General features: G+C 38.4%; 1 protein-coding gene across 2 annotated transcripts; it reads left to right on the top strand.

Annotated features, from left to right (window-relative positions):
• The first annotated feature begins 1,257 nt into the window (after nt 1-1,257).
• On the top strand, nt 1,258-23,817 carry CEP83 (centrosomal protein 83). 2 transcript variants are annotated; one of them, XM_066319277.1, is made up of 16 exons: nt 1,258-1,312; nt 6,294-6,547; nt 6,921-7,071; nt 8,288-8,380; nt 8,663-8,794; nt 11,252-11,503; nt 12,765-12,896; nt 14,279-14,393; nt 15,829-15,973; nt 16,104-16,253; nt 16,891-16,966; nt 18,079-18,236; nt 20,906-21,035; nt 21,883-21,986; nt 22,647-22,827; nt 23,510-23,817. In XM_066319277.1, the coding sequence occupies exons 2-16, from the start codon at nt 6,399-6,401 to the stop codon at nt 23,690-23,692; spliced, it is 2,151 nt and encodes a 716-aa protein (XP_066175374.1). In that variant the 5' UTR covers nt 1,258-1,312; nt 6,294-6,398; the 3' UTR covers nt 23,693-23,817. The 2 variants fall into 2 exon arrangements, with proteins under 2 accessions (XP_066175374.1, XP_066175375.1); XM_066319278.1 differs by lacking the exon at nt 1,258-1,312 and adding an exon at nt 4,187-4,251.
• The last annotated feature ends 396 nt before the right edge of the window (nt 23,818-24,213 follow it).

Genomic DNA, 24,213 nt, shown 5'->3' with positions numbered 1-24,213 from the left:
GAGTCTCGTGGCGTCATTTATTTCCCTAGAGGCGGATATCGGTGTAGATGGGACACTGTTGATATTTCACTTCTCGCACTGTAAGAAGCAGGACCCAGCTGTACAGCCGCCCCGCGGCAGTGAGGCTGGCAGGAGCGCTGAGGCGGCCGCGGGCTCACGGCTCTGGACGCCGCGTCTGCCCGCAGCCTCCTCTGGGCACGGGCTGCTGCTGCCGGCTCCAGCCGCCGGAAAATGTCACATTTGCCTCGGGCGGCTTTTCAGTCACGTTTTCTTCCGATATGTGCGTGTGTCATCGCCAATATCCACCTGCTAATATACTAATTGAAGACAATTTTAATCCTTATTAAAGCGCTGTTAGCCTTATTAGAGGAATGCCAATACTGATCGGGACGTTCAATCTCTTGCTTCATTCAAAGACATTTTAGAGGGGAAATGAGGATGTTTACGAGAAGACGGTGTTGGCAGTACTTCAGCCGCAGGTAGCAGCCGATCTCGGTGGGCGGCGGTGCCCGGCCACACCCGCGGGCGCAGGCCGCCCTCAGGGCGCTCCCGCCATCGCGGATCCCGCCCGTCTCCCGGCGGCGCTCCCAGTGTGCCCCGCGCGCCGCGGTGGCGGCGGGCGCCGGCGGGAGGTGAGAGGCGCCATTTTTAAATCGCTCGGGCCGGCGGCAGCGGCGCCCGGCCGGTCTGTGGGCGGGGGTTCCGCTCTGCGAAGGGGACCCGGGGAGTGCGGAGGACCGGGCTACAAGGGAGGAGCCGGGCTGTGAGCGGGGCCGGGCTGTGATGGGGGCTGGGCTGACCGCGGCCCTTCTGCTTGCGTAGGGCTGCACCTCTCCGCGAACGGGCGGGGAGGCCCCTTGGCCTCTGCTCGGGCCCAGCGCTCTCTTCCCCCGGGCCGGGCCGCTGTTCACGGCGCAGCCGGGACGGGAGAGCCCAGCGCTCCTCTGTGCCCGCTGCTCCGCCCCGGGAGCAGCCTGCTGCGGCCTCTGTGGCCTGCTGCGGCCGGGATCGCCTGGCACGCTTCAGGGGCAGGAGGAGCCCGCTCGCTGCAGGCTGTCAAGTGTTTACGCCTGTCTGCTTTGCTTTCCAGCAGCGGCCCTCATCCACGGTCGCTGTGAGGGAAATGATTATTTTTCTGTGCTTCTGAATTTATGTCAGCCGTGTTAGTGTTGTTTCTCTGACCGAGATCCTACGTCCATAAGTCAAAAAAATTAACAGTAAAAAGGTCACGGTGACTCAAGTGGCTTGTTTAGCCTCTCTTTGGTCCACGTACTGTAGAGTGTATATAAAATCACGTTTCTGCCTACAGGAGGTGGGATACGTATGCCAGTATACCTGTGCCCTCCCTGAACATCGCGGTTTTTCAGTCAATATGAAAGGGAAGTGATTTTTTTCTGAAGAGGTTTGGTTGTGGACCATAGCTGTATTTGCAAAAAGCAGCCATTTGTATGCCCGCGTAGAACATTGAATGAGGTTTTAGTAAGCAAAAATTCGTTTGTGTTTGAAGGCTTCTTGCCTTTAAAAAACAGTGGAAAACATGCATGGCGTGTGTAGACTGGCTGCTCTTGAGTACAGCTCAATTTACCAGCTGTAGCTCCCATTCAAATTTCAATTTGATCAGTATCTTCTGTCAGTTTGACTTGGTAGTGTAGGTGGCTAAGGCACAAATTTTAACCCTGAGTTAAGAGAGATCCTTGTTTCTTGTTTTTCACCTAATAAGAAACTGAAAGGGTGGTATCATGTGCTGTTTGTAGGGGTGGACACTGCAGTAATATACAGTTAATTATTGTTGACACTTTTGCCTTGAAAAGTGTTGTGGAGGGATTGATCGTAGCTTGCATGAGATTGATGTCTTCTGTAATGCAACTGTCATACGGATATTCTCCAGTATTTCTGCACTTAGGTGCAGAAAAGTGTTAAGTGTTTCTTTTCACTGGATTCTCTGCAGCAACATCTGAGCAGTGTCTGCATTATGGAACTCTCTATAACAAAGGTTTTCCTGTTTCTCTCTGGTTTTGCCTCCCTAGGTTTTTTTTTAAGGTGATTGCTTTGACTGTTGCAAGTTGCTGATGACAGATCAGTAGAATATGGACTGTTAAAGTAAAATTCTGTGTGCTGTCACATTTCTCAAATTGTATAGAAGGGGGGGTCAGGATTTTTTTTTTTTACTCCACACTTGATTTTCCTGGGAAGTCTGATCTCTTATGAGTGTGTTGCACAGTTGTTTAAGGTAGGGTTTGTTTCGCTGAATTGTGACTGTCTAAAATCTGGGTATCTAGTGTAAGGCTATGATTTTGTGAACATCTGAGCTCAATGCTGTGCCAGCTCTGTGCTCCTGAAAGGAGAAAGGCTTGCTCCTCCTCCTGTCTGTTTACTTGGCTCTCTGTTCCTTTCCCCTGGTCGTACCAGCTGCCCACTTTCACTGATGATGTCGCTCGCTGGTTTTTTCCATGAGCTCGTGTGACTCACTGACCTCACAGAAAAACTATTGAGTGTCTTCTGCTTGTTTGAGTGTGTTGGCTTCTTGAGTTAAAACAGTTCATGAAGGGTTCTGATGAATGACCAACACAGGAATGGGGATAAAGAAATGAGGAGTGGAACCCTCCCGTTCCTGGTGACAGTGAGCTCTTGTGTTGGATTACACTTTTGCATTAGCTCATTATCTGATCTCACTGAAGGCTCTTGAGCAGGGATGAGAAGGGGGTGGTGTTTGAAGAGTTGCTTTCATGAGGCTGTGCTTTCCTTGAGTTTTTCACTCATTCAGGCAAATAGTTAATTCTTTCAGAAGATACTGGCTAATTCGATTAGGAAAAAAGAAAAAGCAAATTAAGAGGTCTGGAGCTGTGATAGAGGCAGGCAGAAGAATTAGACCATGAATTGTGTGAAGGAGTTCTTTGACTTCCACAGATCTTACTGAGAATTTTATTGCTTGAACAAAACCTACACAAGGCTAAATACTGTCAGTTTTTTTCATTGTTAGTTGCAAAATTATATTCATTGTATTATCCATCTGTTTAAAACTATGTTCAAACACAATAAATTTTAGTGTTTTAGGTGTGACTATGGTATGTAAAAGAGAACCATGAGTGAGTTATGTATGGCACTCAGGGGAATTACCAATACACGATGCAGTCGTGTCATTTGGTTATGCCAGGTGAACAAGAAGGAAGCCTTGCTGTTGTAAATAAAATGCCATAAAAATGCATATAAAGAAAAAAACATGTTGATGTATCTTATTTTCCCTAAATGCACATATTCTCACTTTTATGAGCTTGTAGCAAAGAAAAATTTAATATAACATAGCTGAAAAATATTGCAAAAGAAAAGCCCTTTCATGATGTGCAGCTATAAAGAGGAAAGATGTATAGTAGGTCATTCAGCAGTTTCACTCTTTAGGAGGAGAAATAATTGGAGAAGAAAGGCAAAACAAAGATGATTCTTGTAATTGATTTACTTCACTTAGCTATTCTACAGTCAGTATTGCCATTTTACCTATAGAATGTGCATTTCCTAGGTTTCAGGACTCTGCACCAATGCCTTTATGTTTATACCTGTGAGAAATGATGTTAAGGTCTCATAGTATGGATTTGGGGTGACTAATACAAGTTTGCAGTTTGGTAGCTTGATAAAATTTGGCAAATTAGTAGGTGTAGAATTAAGTTTAGATATGATGGGGGGGTTTAGTTTCTAAAAGTATGTTTTATGCTTCTCCACTTCTTGAACACATCTCCAAGAGAGGAAGAACCTTCTTTTAAAGTATTTCTCAAAAATTATGGGTGTTGTGTTTATGTAATTTTGAAGAATATTTAAGGCGTGTTCACTGAATGTGAGCAACTACTGTTAGCCATTAGCACAGAAGAGATTCTGGTTGGTAATAGACTTAGAGTATTTGTATCCCTAAATGTTGTTGACTCTTGATGGTTTACTGACCTAAATTATTTTGTGATGTGGGGGAAAGAACCTCAGAGCAACAAAAGCATGTGAATAGGTTAAATATTACAAATTATTCTTTGTATTTTTGAGGAAAGAGCTCTCCCGAAGTAGTGAAATCTCTGTTGTCTGTTTCAGTTGTCACCAGGAATGCAAATCTTGACATTTACCGCTAGATGTCCCTGCAAGCCAAAAGAGATTTGTTTCCTGAGATACAGCTTAGGCTTTTGCAGTCTGGAGCATTGTTTTGTCAGCTGCAATTATCTCTTTTCTCCTTTTATCTTTTTCATGAAATCTTCATGCATATGAATACATGGCCAGGTGTGTGTCTTGCTTTGTAATTTGTGCACTTTTTGATAGTAGCAAAAGCTGTGAGGAGAGAATATACATCTCACCTGCAGCAGGAATACAGAGTACAAAAGGCTGTGCTTCAGCTTATCTTTTGGCTGAGGTGCTCTCGGAAAACCTAGTGTCTGCTTGGTGTCTTTGACTTTATCTCCATTCTGCTGTTGCAGAAGTACTTCTTACTCAAGTAAGCAGCTGGATTCAGACCCGACCTTAAATGCTATGTTTCTAATTCCAAGCCTTGGCTTACAGTTTGATAGTTACGTTTAGTATCTATAGCATATGAAAGCAAAGTACTACTGCTGGGTTCTTGGAAGGCTTTTTGTTGTTTTGGTTTGTTCTTTTCGTTTGTGTGGGGTTTTTGTTTGTTTTTAATAGTGATCATGTTAACCCTGTTGATATGCTTACAAATTCTTAGGGACATGCTGCCTTGAATTTTTCTGTGTACCAGAGCTTTCTATCCTCTCACATGATTTATTGTCTTTAGCATCACTGACCTGTTCTCCTCATCCAGCTGTTGGTTTAACAATTGAAAATGGCTTTATATTGAGTTTGAAAATTGCTGTTGTCCTTTGTTTCTCAACAGCCAACAAAATTCAGGGATGAAAAAGAGATTGTATTGGTTAGAAGGGCCTTCAGAACCTATGTCATTAGTGTTGGAAATTGGTTGTGCATTTAGGACAGTCACAGAGGAGAAAGTTCTTTATTCTGATTTCTTTCTCTTCATTCTCTCAGCAAAATTGAGTAAAGCAGAATACAAACTTGCTGTTGTTGCTTTGCCTAGACTAATGTTATAAATGGTAAATTTTTCTCCGACCTTTTCTCATTTTAGCAATGGAGGAAGAAAAAATGGGAAAGAATATCTTACATTTACATTTGCCTGACATTATCATGTCTTAGCGGAATGGATGTTTTCTTCCTGTATGGAACACAGATTTTCATCTTGCTTGTAGTTCAGGGGTTTATAAAATCAAATTGTGTTTAACATACATCCATGAAAGAGTGCAGTGGTAGAAAACATACATCCAGCTGTGCATGTAAACAAGATGAAGTATTTGTAGTAGTGGTAGAGATTTATCATTGTTTCTGTGTGAGTTTTACTTTGCACAAAGGTACACTTTGCATACTGCAGATATGGGCTTCTTAGGCATCAGTCCAGTTATGCAAAAAGCTAAAATGGCAGAGTAGTTGTTTTCAAAGTTTTGTAACTTCCCTAAAATTCAGTTGCAGTCCTCCCTCCCCCAGATCCTGTACAAGTGTCAGTAGTGATCAGATTAATACCTGTTGCTTCAAATATCAAAAAGCACTAATGAGGCATATTAGAATACTTCTTTATTTCTCAAGAGCTCTTGATTTGCAGCTTTCCTCACACCAATCTGATATTATCACATTTTGGAAAGTCTTTTTGGAAAGGTCGCAAGAAACCACAAGATTAGCTTTGAAAATAAGGAAGTGGTGTATTTCAGGACTGAACTGTGGGCAGGTGTCTTCCAGGCTGTCCCTGACACCTTAAATCTTCTCCAGAGAGGGCTTGATAGGAATTGAATATTCAGTAGGAATTATCTGCTTTTCTTCCAACTGAAATACTGGTGTATTGATTAATACAACCTGTTACGACAGTGTGACAGACTTTGACTTTAATAAGCTGTGTGTCTGCTGTCTGACCTCTGCTTGAGCTCTGATTAAAAAGGCATAATTAGGGCATCATAGTTGGAGTCTCAGAGTATAGCATAACTAAAAATAAAATTTCACATAATCTGTCAGATGGTAGTGCTTGTTCTTATTTTATGTTGACTCAAATGACCTTCATGTTTAAGTGTATTCTATGCCCCTGTAAGGGCTATTACTTCTCAGGCCAGGCTGCATGAACAGAGAGGAGTTGTACCTTTCAGTAAAGGTTTCTAACCTGTGTTACAGCAGAACCAGGATTCTTCTGTACTGAAAGCAAAAGCAATGTGTGAAGCCTTTGAACCATGAATGTGCTTGAATGCTAATTACATGTCCTTGTGTTTGTCCAGGTGTCTTGATCTTCTGAGATCTCAGTGGAAGGAGAGGAAGCCCTTGTAGATTAGTTATACATTAATCTTGTCTTCTCCGTACCCATCGTGAACAGTCATCGTAAAATGGATGGTTTGGGCAACCTCCTTCCTCCTGTGGGTGAAAATGGTGATGCAGCTAATTCACAAGAAATCCTGAAGCTTTTGATGGATGAAAAAATGCGAAGTGAACACCACAAAGCAAATTATCAAACACTAAGGGCAGAACATCTAAGGTATGTCAATTTAGACAAGTTTCTCTCTTTGAGTTGTTAAAAGGTGAAGCTAAATGTTGGAAGGGATTTATTTGTATGTGTGAGATGTGCGTTAGCTATTTCTGTGTGTAAGGATGGATTTGAGTGTTGTTCATAATAGAAAATAAATAATTCGAAGTACCTTAAGACATTGCAGATGATGGTTCTGCAGTGCTTTTTTTGTAAGTATGTAAGTTTGTAAGTATGGGATAAGTTTTCAATATATTACAGGAAGAGGATATATAATAGCTTAGTTCTTATTTGGTGTTTGTATGTTTGCTTCTGTGTGCCTTTTGAGCTTTAAGTTCTAATTTTAAAAGGTCAATATAAAGTAAATATGTATGTTATCTTTCAGATTACAAGAGGATTATACCAAATCACAAGATGAACTGAAACGGTTGTTAGTTGAAAAACAGACTGTACATGATAAATTTCAGCAGCTTCTTGCTGACTTTCAAGAACAGTTGCTTGCTAAAACGCAAGAGCTAGAACAAGTGAAGCTGCAGGTGAGATAATTTACTGGAAGGACTTGGTTTGTATTTTTATCCTGTAGTAGGGCCGTGCATTTTTTTGTTAATGCAGTGTGCATGTACCTACCTTGGATATATTTCAGGTGTCTTGAAATTCATCCAGTCCAAGTAATGGCTCTCCTCTAGAGTGAGTATGGGTTGAAATTACTGTTTCCTTGTTTAACTGAATCTTCCAAATCCTGTCGTTAGGTCCTATGTAAGGCTCTCTGGCTCCATCTGTATTTGCTCTGCTGTTAGTGAGACAATCATCTGTCTTGGAGGGTAACTTAGGTGCCTAAACCTGTTAGGATAAGTGACTAGAAAAATAGATATTTGTTTCTCTTTGTGATGACACCTTTCTTTCTTTTCCTTAAAAAAAAAATTTAAACGGAAATCAAACAAAAAAAATTCCTCAACATTTGAGATAACTTGGGTGACAGTCTTTGGAACTGCTCGTTTCCTTAAAGTAATGCAGGACATGTTCTTGGGAAACAAGTATAATCTCTAACCAAAGGATCCCAGACTCTGAATGGAGATGCGCCTCAGTACCATAACTAGAACTAGGTTCCGGGGACTTCAGGGTACAGATAAGTGAAAGAAAAGTAGAATGAATAAGAATATGTCACGGTAGTGGATGAATTTTTTTGTTTTAAACTCTGTTTCTTGGTTGATAGTTTGCTGTGTGAACCTGACCAAGAAATTTCATCAAAATACCGTACAGAGTGGCGCTTAAGGCAGGAAATCTTCCCTGATGTTTTTTTCATTCAAACCAATACCCATGTATCCATTGGAGAACACACATCTAATGTGTTTTGCAAATAATTGTTTGGTGTTGCTCATTTTGATCTTTTTGGATTGGTTCACTTACTGTTTAGGTTAGACACTAATTCTTTATCCTTTATGTGAGACTGCTTTTCCTTCCCCCAGTCCCCACAAAGGAGATAAATCTCTTGGCAATTCAGCCTGAAATTTGTGTTGCTTCTACCAATAAATGCTGACATTCCAAATGCTTCTGTTATCTTCTCAGAATATTTTTAGTTCACTAATACGTCTTTTTGCTTCTGTAACTACTATTGAAATTTCTTTAGAAAAACATGAAAAATTAAGTCATTCCTAAAATTGTATTTGAAATACTTTATTCCTGGCTATGTGACCTGTCACAGTGTAAATAACTGACTATGACTAATTATTTGTGATACTTTTCTGTTTTAAGGTGCTAACTCCTCAAAAATTAGAACAGTTAAAAGCAAAAATGTATGAGGAATTGGAGTCTCCTATGAGAGAACGTTATCAGAAGCTAGAAAATGTAAGTCATAAGTATTGAAATTTTATTTAATTTAGAGTAGTGATCACTGTTTTATAGTCGTTCCTAAAATCTTAGGGGAAATTAAAACTGAAAGGGGAGCAAAGTATGACATTATTTTTCTGATACTGTTGTTCCAGGCAAGGAAGGTTGAAATGACAGAAGAGGGAGGGACATTCAGTTCATCAAAGATAACTTGTGAAACAATAGGAACATTGCGTGGACATTTAAAGGAAATAAATTTGAAAACTTTTAATTGATTTTTTTTTTTTTGGTCTAACTTAGGAAGTAGAAAAATACAGAACGCTATATAATAAACTACGTTATGACCATACCTTTCTGAAATCAGAATTTGAGCATCAAAAGGAAGAACATGCACATATTTTAGAAGAGAAGAAGATAAAATATGAGGCTGAGGTACGTAGAATATTATAGTGTAGCTTAGAAAGTATTTCTGAGAAAGCTGCTTGAACATTGTGAACTCTTGGTACTTGAAGGGTTGTCAGTTTCACTCTATTTCATGTTTGTTTCTATTCTCTTAAATCTCAAAGCACTTCCATGACTTAGCCTAAGGCTGCCTCTGTAGATTTGTTCAGTGATGGGTTGCAATATTATTTGTGCTATTAAAAGTAAGACTAACTTGCTTTCTGGTAAATTACTGCCAATACGTTTGTTTAATGCTGTTTTTAATCACAATTGTGATGGAATTTGTGATGTGATGCTAATTTGAAACAAATAAATTATCTTTTAACCAATGGAAGTTTAGACTTGAAATTACTTATGTGGCAACTTATCGAGGAAGATATTGTTAATAACACATAAGGCTACATTTTGCAATGAACCTGTCATGATCTTAGTTTGGATCAAGGTGGTGATAATCAAAAGGATACTGAAAACCTTGGTAATTTTATTTCAATTGTATTAGCTCTCAAAGAAACCATTCATTCATTTCTTTGGACTTTCAAAATTGTATGTAGCTAAATAAATTGCCAGCTTATTTATATTTTAAATATATACAGCATTGTAAATGAGTTGCAGATGTCATTTGCATATCCATTTAAGTAATTGTCTGGAAGCATATATTCTAAGATGCCAGATTTAAATGTATTACTCCAAACATCAGACACAAATCAAAGCAATCAGCACTTTCAAAATCAATCCAAGTTTGCAAATGCAGAGCATTAAAAACAGAACAGTTGTCCTTCCTGGAGCTAAAGCCACATGCTGCTTTACAGCCTGCCTCTCTCATGGGCTTGTTGAGTCTGTGCTAGTCCTGCAGCTAATTAGCACACTTACACACAGTGGAACTACCTTAAGCCTAGGGCACAGTGTTATCTGGTTTCTCTCAAAGGCTTTTTAACATTCCATGTCATTTTGCACAAGCAGGCTATAAAAACATCCTAATTCTTAAATGATGGCTTGGCCATATCATGCAATTGAATCTCCCCATAAAATTTGGAGGGCTTTTGCTGCAAGAAATCAGGTTTGTTCATAGAGAGCATTGGTGAAACTTTTAAAAGGACTGTTTCAGATCAGAGTTTGGACTGGTCTCCAAATATGGAGAGAATTCTTACATACCTTTCTTTCTCACTCTTTTCCTCCCACTATTATATTCAGCCCATGTAACTTATTTTGAAATATAAGAATCTATGTATTTATGTTTGTTAATTACAGTCTTCAGATTGGTTTGTACCTTTTGTACTATCTTATAAAAGAGATCTGGGTGTTGTTGTTACTGGGGTATTTTGTTTGGTTGGGGTTTTTTGTGTGTCTTTTTCTTTTTGTGTGTGTGTGTTTTTGTTTTGTTTGTTGTCTGTTTGGGGCCCAGTCTTGCTGACTGTCTGGAGTTAATAGCAGATTTGCTAATAACTGGAGTTATTAGCAGATTTTAGTTCTGTTGTAATTATAATATAATGGAATCATAAGGTAAGTTGGAAGAGACTCTTTCTAGTCCAAAATCCTGCTTAAAATATTGAAGTGTAATGAGATCAGCTTGCTTAGGTCCATGTCCAGCCAAATCTTGAACATCTGCAAGGGTGGGGACTCCATAATTATTTTGGCCAGACTTTCAGTATTTAACCATCTTCATGGTAAACTTTTTTCATAATACGTAATTGGAACTTCACATGTTCCAAATTGTGCCTGTTCCCTCTCTTCCTACCACCGTGCATTTTCTCTTCTCCAAGATGAGGCTTAGGTCTCTTGGTTTGTCCTTATAAGTCATGTTCCCCATCCCTCTGGACCTTAGTGGCCATCTGGACTTGACACAAACTCCAGATACAGCTTTACCAGTACTGGAAGGGGGACAAAGGATTACTTCTCTGGTCTGCTAGTTATCCTCCTTCCAATCTGCCAGGATTCAATTGAGTGCTCTGCTGACTAATGTTCATTCAGCTTGTTGTCCACTAGGACCCTTTTCCATGGAGATGCTTCCTAGACAATTGCTATGGGCCTGTACTATTGCACTGGGTTACTCCATGCCAGATGCACGACTTGCTTTTCTTGTTGAAGAGGACCCAGTTCTGTCCATTCCTTCAGCTTGTGCAGATTCTTCTGGATAGCAGTTCTGCCTTCCAACAGATTGACCACTTTCCCCCACTTTGGTGTCACACTCAAGCTTGCTGGATGTGACTCCATGCCATCATCTAGCTTGCTAATGAGGACAACAATCAGTATTGCACTCTGTAGTGTTCTCAAAAAGACCACACTAATTACAGGCATTCAGGTGGTCTTGCTTTGAGTTTCCTGCTCTAAGCAAATTAATGCTTAAATATCCACTGCTGCTCTTTTCTGAGTTGTTAACTGCTGTAATTGTTGCTGTCTGACAACAAACCAATGTAGGAACATTTTATTTTTCTGATTAACAACTATCAGATTGCAAGACTGGATAAAGATAAGGAAGAACTCCATAATCAGCTGCTTAGCATTGATCCGACAAGGGACAGCAAACGCGTGGAGGCACTTTCTAGAGAAAAGGCACAACTGTGTCAGAAATTAAAAGCCCTAGAAGCAGAAGTAGAGGAACTAAGAGCAGAAAGACACAACTGTGTTGTGCAAGCAGAAAATGTTCAAAGAGTACAAGCACGACAGTTAGCTGAGATGCAGACCATGATGCGGTCTCTAGAGGTAAGACTTTCTTTTATTATTTTGCCTCCCTGTAGAGTGTAGTAAGAATAACACTTGACCTGACAGAACTGTCACTGAAATCACTGATAATTTTGCCATTGACTCCACAATTTGAATTTGTACATTTCAGATTTAAAATCAAATTATAGTTGACTGGGAGTCATGAACTGCTAGTTCAACTTCGGGAAGTCTCTCAACTGAGAGATTCTGCTGAATGATCTCCTTTCCAAACAAGTAATAACCATATTTGTAGTCAGTAAGAAGGTCATGTCAGCACTTGCCACTTAGCTGGAGTTCGATACCAATGTGTTAATAATCTGCTGCAGTAAATTCTCTATTCTTTTGAAAAATGTCACATGATGCTCCTCTCTTTAATCCTTTCCTCCTCTGTTGTATTTTTAGCTTACCCATACCTCTTCTTTCTCCAGCACATTACTGCAGTTGTTTAGTACTTGGCTGTTGCTCTCCGTGTTGCTCTCCTTGGTATTTCTGGCCTGTTGCATTTTTCCCAGGATTCCACTGTATTCCTCATCTGTGGTCCTCAGAGTTTCTGTCAGTTCTTGCTACCTCTTGCAGCGAGCCTTTTCATCTAGATTCTTTGTAGTTGCAGCATGCAGATAGATACCTCATTTTCTTTTTTACTATTATCAGTGCTGCATACCTTAGTTACAAAATGCTCTGATCTCAACTTAAAAAGTGCTGTAATCTTTTTAAACAGCTTTAAAGAGAGCCCTGCCGGAAACAGGTGTTCAGAAAGAGGAAGGTGACATCATATATTAGATTACCTTTTTGATATTCAGTAAAGATCAAGGTCTTGTCTTGTAAAGATGAGTCCATAGTACAGTAATTGCATTTTATTTCCTCTCTAGGATGTTAATTTTTCAGTCAGCATAACCTGTGCATAGGCCAGCATATTACAGCTTTTTGAGCACCATTTGTAGTTACATTGTTTACAGCCCAGTAATTTACTGGTAAGCACACGGGCTGCCTCCTAACCAAGTCAGATTACCACCACCCCTTATTAAGGATGATTGAAAATAGGAGTGATTCTGTGTGGGAGGTGTTAGTGAAAATAGTTGTGACTTTTGAGTAAAATTCAAGACCCTTTTTGCATTGGAATATATGGTTGAGCAAAGATGAATATCATATTATAATATAATGAGTCAGTAGTATCTGAAAGCTCAGATCAATCAAACATTTCAAATGAGTCACAGGAGGCAAACCAACTCCAAAAATCTTAAAAGTACTTCCTTCATTCAAGGCAGAAAAGAAGTCTGCTGAGCTACAGGTTGATCGATTTGAGAAAGAACTGCAGACCAGTCATGAGCAAAACATTCTCTTAACTAGCAAACTTCACAAATCTGAACGAGAAGTCAATTCCTTAGCTGCTCAAGTAAGTACTTTTATGGTATCTGAAATATATTTTTTACATCCTGTTACATTTTTCTGCTTACATTTTACACTAAGAATACAGTAAAAATGTCTTCTGCTGTGACTTAAAGTAAGTATGGAATGTTCCCCTCAGTTTCAGTTGAAAGGCAAAAAAAAGGTGACTTTACAGGAGAAATGTCATACCTAAAAGTATCTGTAAGATTGAGGTTATGTTCCTATTATTCCATCTTCTAGGTTTTTTTCTGAAGACAGAACAGAGCAAGCAGAACAAGACTTGAAGTGGTGTCTTTATATTCATGTATTTAATGTTCATGAAAACAGCCAGCCTTTAGAGCTTTAAACTGATTTTTTTTTCTTTTTTTTTTTCTTTTGAGACCTTTTTTCAATCCATATTTATGAGTGCTAAGTATTTAATTTTGGTTATTCATTAAATAAAGTTCTAATTTACCATAGGGTTAAGATATAAACTCTACCACTATTTAAAGCCTCGTTATGTAATATGCTATACTTCGCCCCCCTGAATGCTAAATAGGAGGGGAAAATTTCTGTTAAACATTTTTCAGTGGACTCCCAAAATATATAGAAGATTGTTACAGTCTTTATTTTTTTGTATCAAGTGGTCTTCTCTGCTCCCCTCCAGAAGTAGGACAAAGTAAAATGTTCCAGTGATGTTTTTCCAAGGGAGGAAAATAGGTTTACTATACTAACCTCCACGTGCTTCTGCTCCCACTCAAACCTTTCCTGAGCACAGGTGCATATGTTTGAGTTCTAGATTTTCTGCCTCAAAAAAGCCACCTTAAATCTTTTCAAGTTGCCCTGAAATGCTATCAACTTAATATATAAGAACCTAAATCTTCCATGTAGTTACTTAATAAGCTATTATGTCGTTCTTAACCTTTTGCCACTTGTATATTCTAGCAGGTTGTAATTACATTTGTCATTGTGAATGGATTTTCATTATAAGTGCTTTCCTCCAGATATTTAATTCGCATTGACCGTGTAATTACTGTGTTCAAATGCCTAAACTATAGAAAGTTTCCATGCAAGCAGTAATTTTCTTTGATTTGATGTTCTTAAAGCTCCTGCTTTTATGAGGTCATTTGATGTGTCTTTAGAGCAGTATTTGATTTAAATTCACTTTAAAACTATGAAGACCTGGATTTTGAGAAACTAATGTAGCACTCCAGGAGGCCAGGGGGCCTATAAGTAGTTACTGAATTCAAATTACCTGGGGGAATAGTTGATATTCTGGCTTTGGATATCACTGTTTTGATTATGGAGATTAAATTTTATTTTAGCTTGACTCTGAGGTGTCTTTAGTCAGAAGTGAATATATATAAATTTATTATAGTTAATTTGATGTTGGTTTTTACTAATTCATAGGTAAAAGAACTTAAACATTCACATAAGTTGGAAGTAACAAATGTCAAACTGGAGGCAGCAAGAACAAAGAGTGAAGTAGAAAGAGAGAGAAACAAGATTCAAAGTGAAATGGATGGTAAAATATGAAATTATTTTGTAATTATTTTATCTGTTTACTTCTGGTTAGAATAATACATTTTTTTTTTCTCTGAACACTCTCCAGCAGCCTTCACCTTCTACTTCTGGTCTAGGTCATAGATCTGACAATTCATTTGGTATTTGAAATAACTTGCTCTACTAGGCAAAAAACAATTGAGAGCAATTTTTCATATATGTAAATTAGTACATTTGTGACACAATTTGAGCCTAATCTGTTTCAAATTTTATACTTCATATGCTTATTTTTTTCTATTATTGCTAAATTCTCAAGTCTTTCCTACTCTGCTTGAAACCTTATCATGCCACAGAGCTTCAGTGGTTGGGGTTCTTTTTGATTCTGTGTCTGTGGAATTCATACCAATTCCTTAAGGCTGCCACATGAAATGAAATACCTAGCTCATTCTTTGAAGGAAATAGGCATTGCTCTAAGATACCTGGTGCAGCTGAGTATGTAGGCAACTTGAAATAGCTTTCTAGAGTGAAAAGGCAAAAACTTTCTAGTATTAGTTGTGTTTAAACTGTTACTCATCTTTAAGGAGACCTGTCCTCACTGATTGGTGATAGCCCCAAATAGTACCTTTGTCTTCCTGAAACAGTTGTTTCTGTTCACTTGCTTTAATATGAAGTTCTCTAAGAGCAGCGAGAAAGTGGTGTTTTCTATATTGAGAATGTATTTAGAGTGTATTGCAAACTAAAAATGTTGGGCCCTATGAAATATGAAGCTGAATACAGACAAGATTTAAGTTAACCTTATCTTACTGTGGAATTTCTTTTGCATCATTGAATAGCTAAATAACCAGGAGTCACTGTTTGACCATGTTGGCTTACTTGCCAGTGAACACAGGTGTCAGTCACAAGATTTTAGTTTGTATCATTTATCCCTTGCTATAGAGTCATAGTTCTAGAAATGCCTCATTTGATAATATAGGTGGATTAAAATGTGAGATTTGTTGTGGCTCAGTTACTGGTTTCATTGATAACCAGTTACTGTTTACTGTAAACTTTTCAAGACAATGAAAACTTCCCTGCTTAACCTTTGCATAGCTATTGTGGAACACTTTTTAAAATTTTTCAATCCAAATGCAAGTGCTTTGTATAAATGGCTTTAGAGTTTAAATCTCTAATAATATCAACTATGTAATTACTTTTGTTTATTAAAGTAAGAAACTCTTGTAGACCATGATTCCACTGTAATGGTCACTTTTCAAAAGTTTTGGAAATATAACTGTTACACTAAAGAAAGGTCTCTTCTGGTTTTCTTGGGTTTTGTTTTTTTCTCCTTCCTCCATTCATTCTGTCATTTGAATTGAGGTTTTTAGTTCTTTTGTGAATTTATGAAGTTATTTGAATACAGGATTTCAGCAGATTCTTATCATAATGACATGTGCAACTTTTTTTAATGTATTATGCAGGATTGCTGTCCGACAAGGAAATTCTTACTGCAGCTGTTGAACGTCATAAAGTGCTTTTAGTAGAAAAGGATCGGGAGCTAATTCGTAAAGTGCAAGCTGCCAAAGAGGAAGTTTTTGACAAGATTGCAGCCTTACAGAATGAGAAGTATGTCTATTGATTTCCTCCTCAGCTTCTAAAAGAGGACTGTTTTGTGTTACTTTTAAAAATGTCACTCTTAACTAAACACTTCTGGCATTTTGTAATGATTCTTGTGTCATGTTGAATAATGTCTTAGGTTAGAACTCGAGAACAGATTAGCTGATCTAGAGAAGATGAAACTGGAACAAGATTCTTGGAGACAATCTGAGAAGGATCAGTATGAAGAGAAACTACGGGCTGTGCAGATGGCGGAAGAATCTAGCAAAAAGGAACTTCAGCGTTTGCGGTAGTGTGGCCTTTCTAATCTTAGCACAAATTTCTCATTTTCCTCCTTTAATGTCTTTACAGTAGACAGCTTACTGTTCATAGATACAGAAATCTTAATTATGATCATTGTAGTCGATGAAACAAAATGATCTTTTGCACTATGTAAAAAAGAGTGCAGAATTAAAAAGGAACTGTTTCCAAAGATAACGCGTTTTGTCCGAACCTTTAAGTGTTATTTTCAATGACCATTTTAAAGTAATGATTTGGCAATACACGTTTGTCAGAACTGGTGTAGTGCTGGCTGCTGGCATAGCCCCAGTGTTGGAATAAACCATTTCTCTTTCCACAATGGCACCATGGCAGCAATTGGCAAGCTAAGACCCTACTATGATGTCTCTGAGTTGGTTACTATGGTTGGGAGTTTACTTGGCTTACTATAATTCTTGTATGTAGGTCAGCATGATAAAATGAATCATACTCCAAAAATCTTATTCCTATGTGAATTCTAAGAATGAGTAGAAAGATTTTAAATACTTCTAAGTTAAATATTTATCAGCCTTTTGAATTATGCTATTTATTTGCCAGGCTGTTTTGTCCTTATTTATAACATCTGTATTTTGATTAGATAAAAATAAGGATGTCTTACACAATTTTAGATTTAAAATTCAACAGCAAGCTATGCAGACAGAAGAGCTGGAAGAAAAAAAATGTGAAAATGCTAATCTGAAACAGGTAAGGTTTTATTATTGCACTGTAATGTTTTATAGAGAAATACATTCTTTCCTGTAGTAACCATGTGCTGTGTTTGAAGATTAGATTGTAATTTAAAAGCTTTTTTTTTTTTTTTCCCCTGAGGGATGAAATGTGTACTTCAGATATTTAAAGGAGAAGTGTTCAGAAATCAATCATACTTTCCTGGACCTCTATAAATGGATTACAGCTTTTTGCTTCATGTGTTTTGTGGGTACCAGAAATTTCAAAGCTGAATGTTTATAGACTGGTATATTGAATATGGTTATGCACTATTTAACTGGAGATTCAGTTGCCATGGAGACTTATAAATTGTTTCTAGGTAATGCTTTGCATTTACACTCCATCTCTCATCTGAGATTCTTCAAGTGTTTAACAGATGTTTCATAAATGAACAAACTAGTATAAAGAGGTATATTTCTATTGCAGAGTCAATTGATTGCAGTGTTGAAAATCAAACATATTTTTTTTAACTCCTGCTTGCCTGTGATGTTATTTAGTAGGTAATAACAATAGCTGTACATCAAAGTACTCTGTGAGCTGTGTGCACTTGAAGTTCAAGAAAATTATTTTTTTCCTCCAGAAATCAAAAATTGAGGTATATAAGTGTCCATATTAGGGGAGGAAAAGGAAAGGGAAATTATCATTTCTGTATGCTGGCTGCAGAGGTTGGACTTTTCAGTGCTTCCTTGTTTTGTGAACTGATTGGTACAGTCACTGTTGACTCTAACACACTGTGAATTCTGAGATAGAAGAGCCAGGATAGTTCCACAGCTCTGCTACTAAGTATTTCATGGTCCTCTGGGGCTGAAGCATTGGATTTCTGAACTTCTGGGGGACACTTCAGTGACAGAAGACTCCTGCCTACCTTTCCCATTTTACTTACAACAGAAACCCTTTGTCTCATAGGAATTTACTTTAAAGATTTTGGAGAAACTGTTGAGTAAAGAGAAAAGAAACAAGTGAAAAAGGCTAATAAAAAGCTAAAGCAAGTTGGTGTCTCCATTTTGCATTGTCTCAGTATTTCAAAATCAATTTTTGGTTATTTGCATACTTTCTGAAATGGAAAAAATATTTTTTTTTTGTTTTGGTAGCAAATAAATGATATCCAACTCCAGCTTGCCTCACTTTCTCAATCAGAAAATGATTTGCTGGAATCTAATCAGAAATTGAAGGAAATAATAGAGAGATTGAAACAAGAATGTCAACATGCAAGGGCTCAGGCAGAGAAAGCTCAACTGGAAACAGAGAAGTAATTTTTTTCTTTTGGCTTTACTTTTCATGCTGCTTCTATTCTTCTCATGTGGATTATTTAGCTGTGGATTGTAGATTCTGAATAAAGTCAGAAAGTTAAAATGAACAGGAAATATTGGGCAGTTGTAGAAAATGGCTGTACATTCTGTGGCATAGTATGTATAAAAGCTTTCCTCATGTCAGCTTTAAAAACAGGAGTTTATAATATAGCTGTTAAAATTAATTATTAGTGTGATTAGTGGGATATACTGCTTGCATAAAATGAAATTCTTATACTGAAGTGAGTGTCAAACTTCTCTAGATATAAAGGATCTAGAGTTTCAGACAAAGAGCATTCAAGCATTGTATTATGCACAGTCCCAGTCAGTATGTGTGAATACTTCTCTGCCTTTTCCACTAGCTACTTATAGCTGATATGAGGTAAGTAAAAGCTTATAGAATATCTTCTAGTTCCTCTCATCAAAATTAAAAATCATCACTTTCCTTTCTTTGCACAAGCTTGACTGCGTACCATCATAGTATGACAAATGATGAAGAAAGCCAAATTTTTTTCAGATTCCATGTAGAAAGCAAACTTTCCTGGAATTTAAAGATTAATTTGCCAGTCTGAAGTGGCTTTTCAGAATTTCCTAGTTTAGTAACCAAACATGTGTCTAACTTGTACTTGATTATTGTGTGGTGGGCATTTTGAAAAGTCAGTGTCCCAGATTGAATAAAAAACTTCCAGAGGTATAATTGCAACTTCTTTTTGTTTTAACATCTCTTTTGCTACTTCTTGGTACTGCAATTGCTATGTTGTCATTAGTTTAAGTAGTGCTTTTCAATTTAACATTTGAAGATATTACTGCATTTGGACTGTAGAGTCACTAGCTCATTAAATACTTTTGGGTGTTTGCTTTGTGTACTCACATGTGGAGTAAGATCATTGCTGTTACTTGAATGAGACTGTCATTGTCATTTGCATATTAATCATTCACAAAACAGTCAGGACTAGGTTTTCTTGGGAAGGCAGTGGAAAGAATTTGTCAGTCCTCAGAGATCATTGTACAATGATGTAGGTACTGAGAGAAGCACTAAGGCTGATACTGCACAATGAAGCAGCTTTGTAGCCTGCATGTAAGTCCTGCAGGTCTGTGCCATTGCTATCCTGGCAGCCTTGGGTCGTGTTTCCATTGTTTTTATGTATCTGTGAGTGATAAAACATCCTTCCTCAGTTCAGTAAATTGTTATGAGCTTGAACACCAAAGAGTTAAGTTGCACCAATGCAAGAGGAAGTGAAAGAGGGACCAAAAGATGAGAAAGCATAAGATAAAAAGTTTCAGATAAATAAAGTAGTGCCAGTTGAGCATTGAGCCGAAGTCGGCAAAGCAGCTGCATGTCTGGATGTGTAAATCTTAAGCTTGAAAATGAAAATATGAAAGGAGAAAAAGAGCTGAAGGCAAACTATGAGACTGGTACAGATCAGAGATTAGCTCTAACAGGAAATTGTTTCGCATTTTGGGAACAATGTTAGTGGCATTTAAACCAAAACAAACAACAAAAAAAAAACCCACCAGAACACCTCAAGGTACCCTTACACTCCACTCAAGCATTTTTAACCATTGCCGCAGCTGAAATCCTTTTACTGCTGAGCAGTGCTTGTCCAAAGTGCTTTGGTTCCTGGTACTAGTAGTTATTTACAGTCAAGGAGGAGGTACAAGCTGTGCTGTGTCAACTAAAAGAGCCGTGACAGGTGGTACAGAGGCTAGGACTCTGTTTCCCAAGTGAGAGTGGATGATGGCCAATACTTCTACTGCGGGGAAGGAAGAGGTGGTTTGGTGAGAAATTTATGGAGATGAATTCAGAGTCCTTGCAGGGAAACTGCATCTGCCCAGGACTGGTGTAGTGTGGATATGCACTAATACCAAGCCTTGTCTTCTTAAAATCTGCTGCATAGACTCTCACCATTTGATTTTACTTTTTAACAGTAATTGACTTAAATAGGCCATTAGTTCTTGTCTACTTTGACTCACAATGCAGGTAGCCCAAACAAACAAGGCATCATGGAAAAACTGACTCCTTTCCTATACACTGCTAGAGAACACAGCCTAATTTTAGTGTGTTGTAGCCATGCAAAAGTCTAAACAGATAACATATGCCATTGGTGGTGTGTGTTCAGCTGGAATGTTGTGTAGAAACCATATTAGTGGGAGCTTCCTGTTGAGCTGGCATTTGTTCTGCTTGGGAGCATGTCCTAAGCAAGTCTGTTGCAAAGACTTAGTAGACCCCATAGGGCAGCACACTGCTCTCCCAAACGGAGAAGGTAGTTGTCAAATCTTCTCACAACTGATGTTTGGAATAGGCATCTGCTCTTGTGTTTCAGTATGATAGTTTGACCTGAATTGAGGATTTTTCTCTGGGTGGTTTGGCACCATGCCAGTCCAACAAGGTACCAACAATTAGCTTCTTGGAATCAGTTTTCAAAATTTGCCTCATAGTTGAAGAAATCCTAGGAAAATGCACGGGTTCAAATGTTGTAGTCACAATTAGATTGTTAACATAATCAAATCTATGTCAGATGCTTTAAGTATATAGAAGTTGGAGATGTGAAAAGAGCCTTAAGGCATTAACTGAACATGCTGCTTGGTTTGTATAACCTCTTAATGTTTTAACCTGATTTTTCCAAAGGACTTCAGAATACCAGCGTATGGAATGGCTGCAGGAGAAGCATATGCTTACTCAGCACATCACAGAGTATGAAGAGAAATACAAGCAAATGAAGAACAAGCTGTGTCGAGCTGCTGTTGCTCAGAAAAAGGCATGTAATCTCTTTTTGAATGATCCAGCCTGAATCATTCTAGATTCTGGCCAGCTAGAATTCCAGCCAGTTTCAATATTTAGAGTTTATTTGCAGTCTACTGTATATACTCACTAAATATATTGGGTTCTTCAAGATTAGCATAGAAATCGGTTGAAGTCACATGCAAAAGAATATTACAGCTGACAACTTTGTTATAATGCCATCAAAAATTTTGTGAGGCTTTCTTTGCACACACGTGTGCATTGATTGTTAAGAGGTGGACCCTTTGATGAGCGAGGATGATGTTTCAGATACTAGATAAATGATGCTCTACTTTTCCTTGATGGAATATTAAAATTTTATTTCTTCTCCTACACTACCTTTCTATGAAATAATTTGAAAGGAAAGGCAGATTGGTTGTTAAACCTCAAGATTAATTAGCAGTATTATACATTGAACATAGGTTATGAAACCTACCGATATCTTTTAAGGCCATGAAAAGTTAAAATCAGTATGGGGTGGGGGGGGAAGCATACTTTTTGGTTATGCTTATACCCATTTATATGTGGTCATTTAAAGGATGACTACTGTGATTCTCAGATACCATTAATGTTAGTACAGCTGGTCACTGACCAATGAGTGACTGGCAGCTGTGCCTCTTCCATTCACAACTATGGATCATTTCCCATCTCTCCTGCTTCCCAGCATGGCAGTCTAAGCAATTCAAACAACACAGCATCTCTTCTCAAGGAAGGAAAATCCTATAAAGTGTCATAGCTTGAAACCACATACAGTTTAGATTTAATTTTTACAGGATCTAATCTATTAAGGTATTACTTAGCTGTTTGAAACATCTGTTTGACAGAGAAAGACTCTCAATGACAATAAACAGAGGAGGATGCATGAGAAAATAGAACTTTTGGAAGCCAAGATGGAAGAACTAGAAAAAGAAAATCAAGTGTTAAATAGGTAATAAACTTAGCTTTTTCTTAGCATGAAAACTTACATATACTCAAGGTATGACTTACAAATACAAAGTATTTTTGAAGATACGTGTTACCTAGATTAGTAACCAGAGTCCAGTCTAATGGCCTTTACAGCAGTAGAACTCTTTGAATACATTCTGTTTAGGATGGGCAGCTGAGAGCTTATGAGACAACTGTAGGGATGTCTCTTCAAGAAGAAAAAGAGAAAGAATAACCTGATAGGCACATTTTCAGGAGTCCCTTTAAAAGAAGGAAGTGAACAAGATTTCAGAATTGCAAGAGAAACAGGGCATCCTCTTTGGAAAATGAAGCCCTGTTTTCTCTCTCTTCATTGAGCCCCTATGGAGGACTTGGTTTGAATAATCAATTTAATGTGGCATCTCTGACTCACTACTGTGAGTGGTACTAAAAGCTTAATTTATGTAAACTCTAATCTGTAATAGAGCAGATAGCTAAATATGTAGAGGGACATTTAGACAGACATGCAAGCCAAAGAATATACACAGATCTTCTACCTTCCAGTTCTTCTGTGTAAGGATAGGTAGAAACTGGGGGTGTTAAACAGCAGAGCACTCGTGGAGAGCTGTGCTGCTGTGTTGGGATAACAAAGATCTCGAGCAATAAGAAATCTATTGTTTCCTAGACAGAACGTTTCCTCTGAAGAACATGCTCGCCTCCAGAAGAGGCTAAAGGACTTGCAACGTCGGCACAATGAATTCCGGAGTATAATCCTGAATCCTGACATCCCGTTACTCAATCCAGTCGGTGTAACACCGTCGCCTGCCTTGCCTCCTGGGCCTGCAGCATCCTTCTCCTTTCTTCAGGTGGTGATATATTACAAGTTGTGAAAACAATACAGCAAAAGAGGGTACTGAAACAGTTCTATTTTACTGACCTTAGTCTTAAGGAAGGCATATTTCATCCTTGAACTGAAGTAAGAAATTTTGAGTTATCTAGAGATATTACCTTCCTCACAATAGGAAGGAGTACTTGAAAGACAAAGGATATGTAACAGAATGTAACAACCAGGTAGTTTTAAGCCAGTTCTCCATACTTTGTCCTTCCCCTCAGAGGCTTTAAATTGCTCCTTCTGAGCGAGAAATGCTAGTGTTGTTCACACCATGGTTTCATTATTACAAAGCAGTATTGCTGCTCTTGATTTCTTGTGTGGTTAAAAGCATCTTAGGCTGAGCTGCTGAGGGTGAAAATCTTTCTGGCTGAGGTTGACCAGGTTGAATTTACAGATTCATTGTTACTGAGACCTCAGGTTTGTGTGCTCCTTCATCTGAGAGGAGGAACAGCTGCAAATGTATTTTTTCCTAATGCTGTTCATTAAGAATGTCAGAAAAATACCCACAAAACACTGACTAGTAGAATTTAACAAACAAGGATGTTTTGGACTTTACAGTTTTTATTTTCCTTAAAGAAAATGAATGTATTGCTCATTTTGGTCCTTTGTACGTATGCAAAATGTAACAGCCACTTTTTTTTCCTTTTAATTTCAAGGAGGAGCAGCATCAAAGAGAGCTTGCCCTGCTTGGCAAGCGGTTGGAAGAACTAGAAACCAGACAAAGAAAACAGCTGGAAGATCTTGGACCATCTAGAGAGCGGGTAATGGTGGGGTACAGGGACTTGGCGAGAAATAAGATCACTGGAGAAGATGAAGCACAATGCGAGGACTCCAAATAAAATCTGCACATGCTTGATGCTGTTAGTTTTCAATAACTTATCCTTTGTACATGCTTTTCATATTTTGCCAAAAACATGGTTGTATGTGACTGAATAGCATAAAATATATTATGCATAGTTCCCCCTTTGTGGCTCAACTTGCTTAGCTGCTGTGTCTGAGAACAAAAGTACCTTTTCTCACTGGGACTCATAAAAAGGATATGCAGGGTAGCCATTCATGAGGGGGCTACACCCTTAATTTGTGTTACCAGTTCGGTGATGTTTAGCATACCAGCAGTTACAGGCTCAATATGGGAATTCAATTGCAGACAGTTTGTTTCTGGTCCACTAGAGTTCCCACTTCTCTCAAGTGTCAGCTCTTCTGGGCATGTGTGGGGGAAGTGAAGTCCCTCCCACTATAAGCCAAGAGCAGGTTGGGGATGATTTGATGAAGCTGAATAGCCACAAGTCTTTGGAGCCTGATGATGTGCATCTCAAGGTCCCGAGAGAGCTGGCTGATGTTGTTGCTATGTTTGGAAGTC

This window comes from Sylvia atricapilla, chromosome 5, assembly GCF_009819655.1.
Source record: "Sylvia atricapilla isolate bSylAtr1 chromosome 5, bSylAtr1.pri, whole genome shotgun sequence".
NCBI classification, from domain to species: Eukaryota; Metazoa; Chordata; class Aves; order Passeriformes; family Sylviidae; genus Sylvia; species Sylvia atricapilla.
Note: the sequence above shows the minus strand (reverse complement) of the source record. Positions and strands in the feature narration are given on the sequence as shown.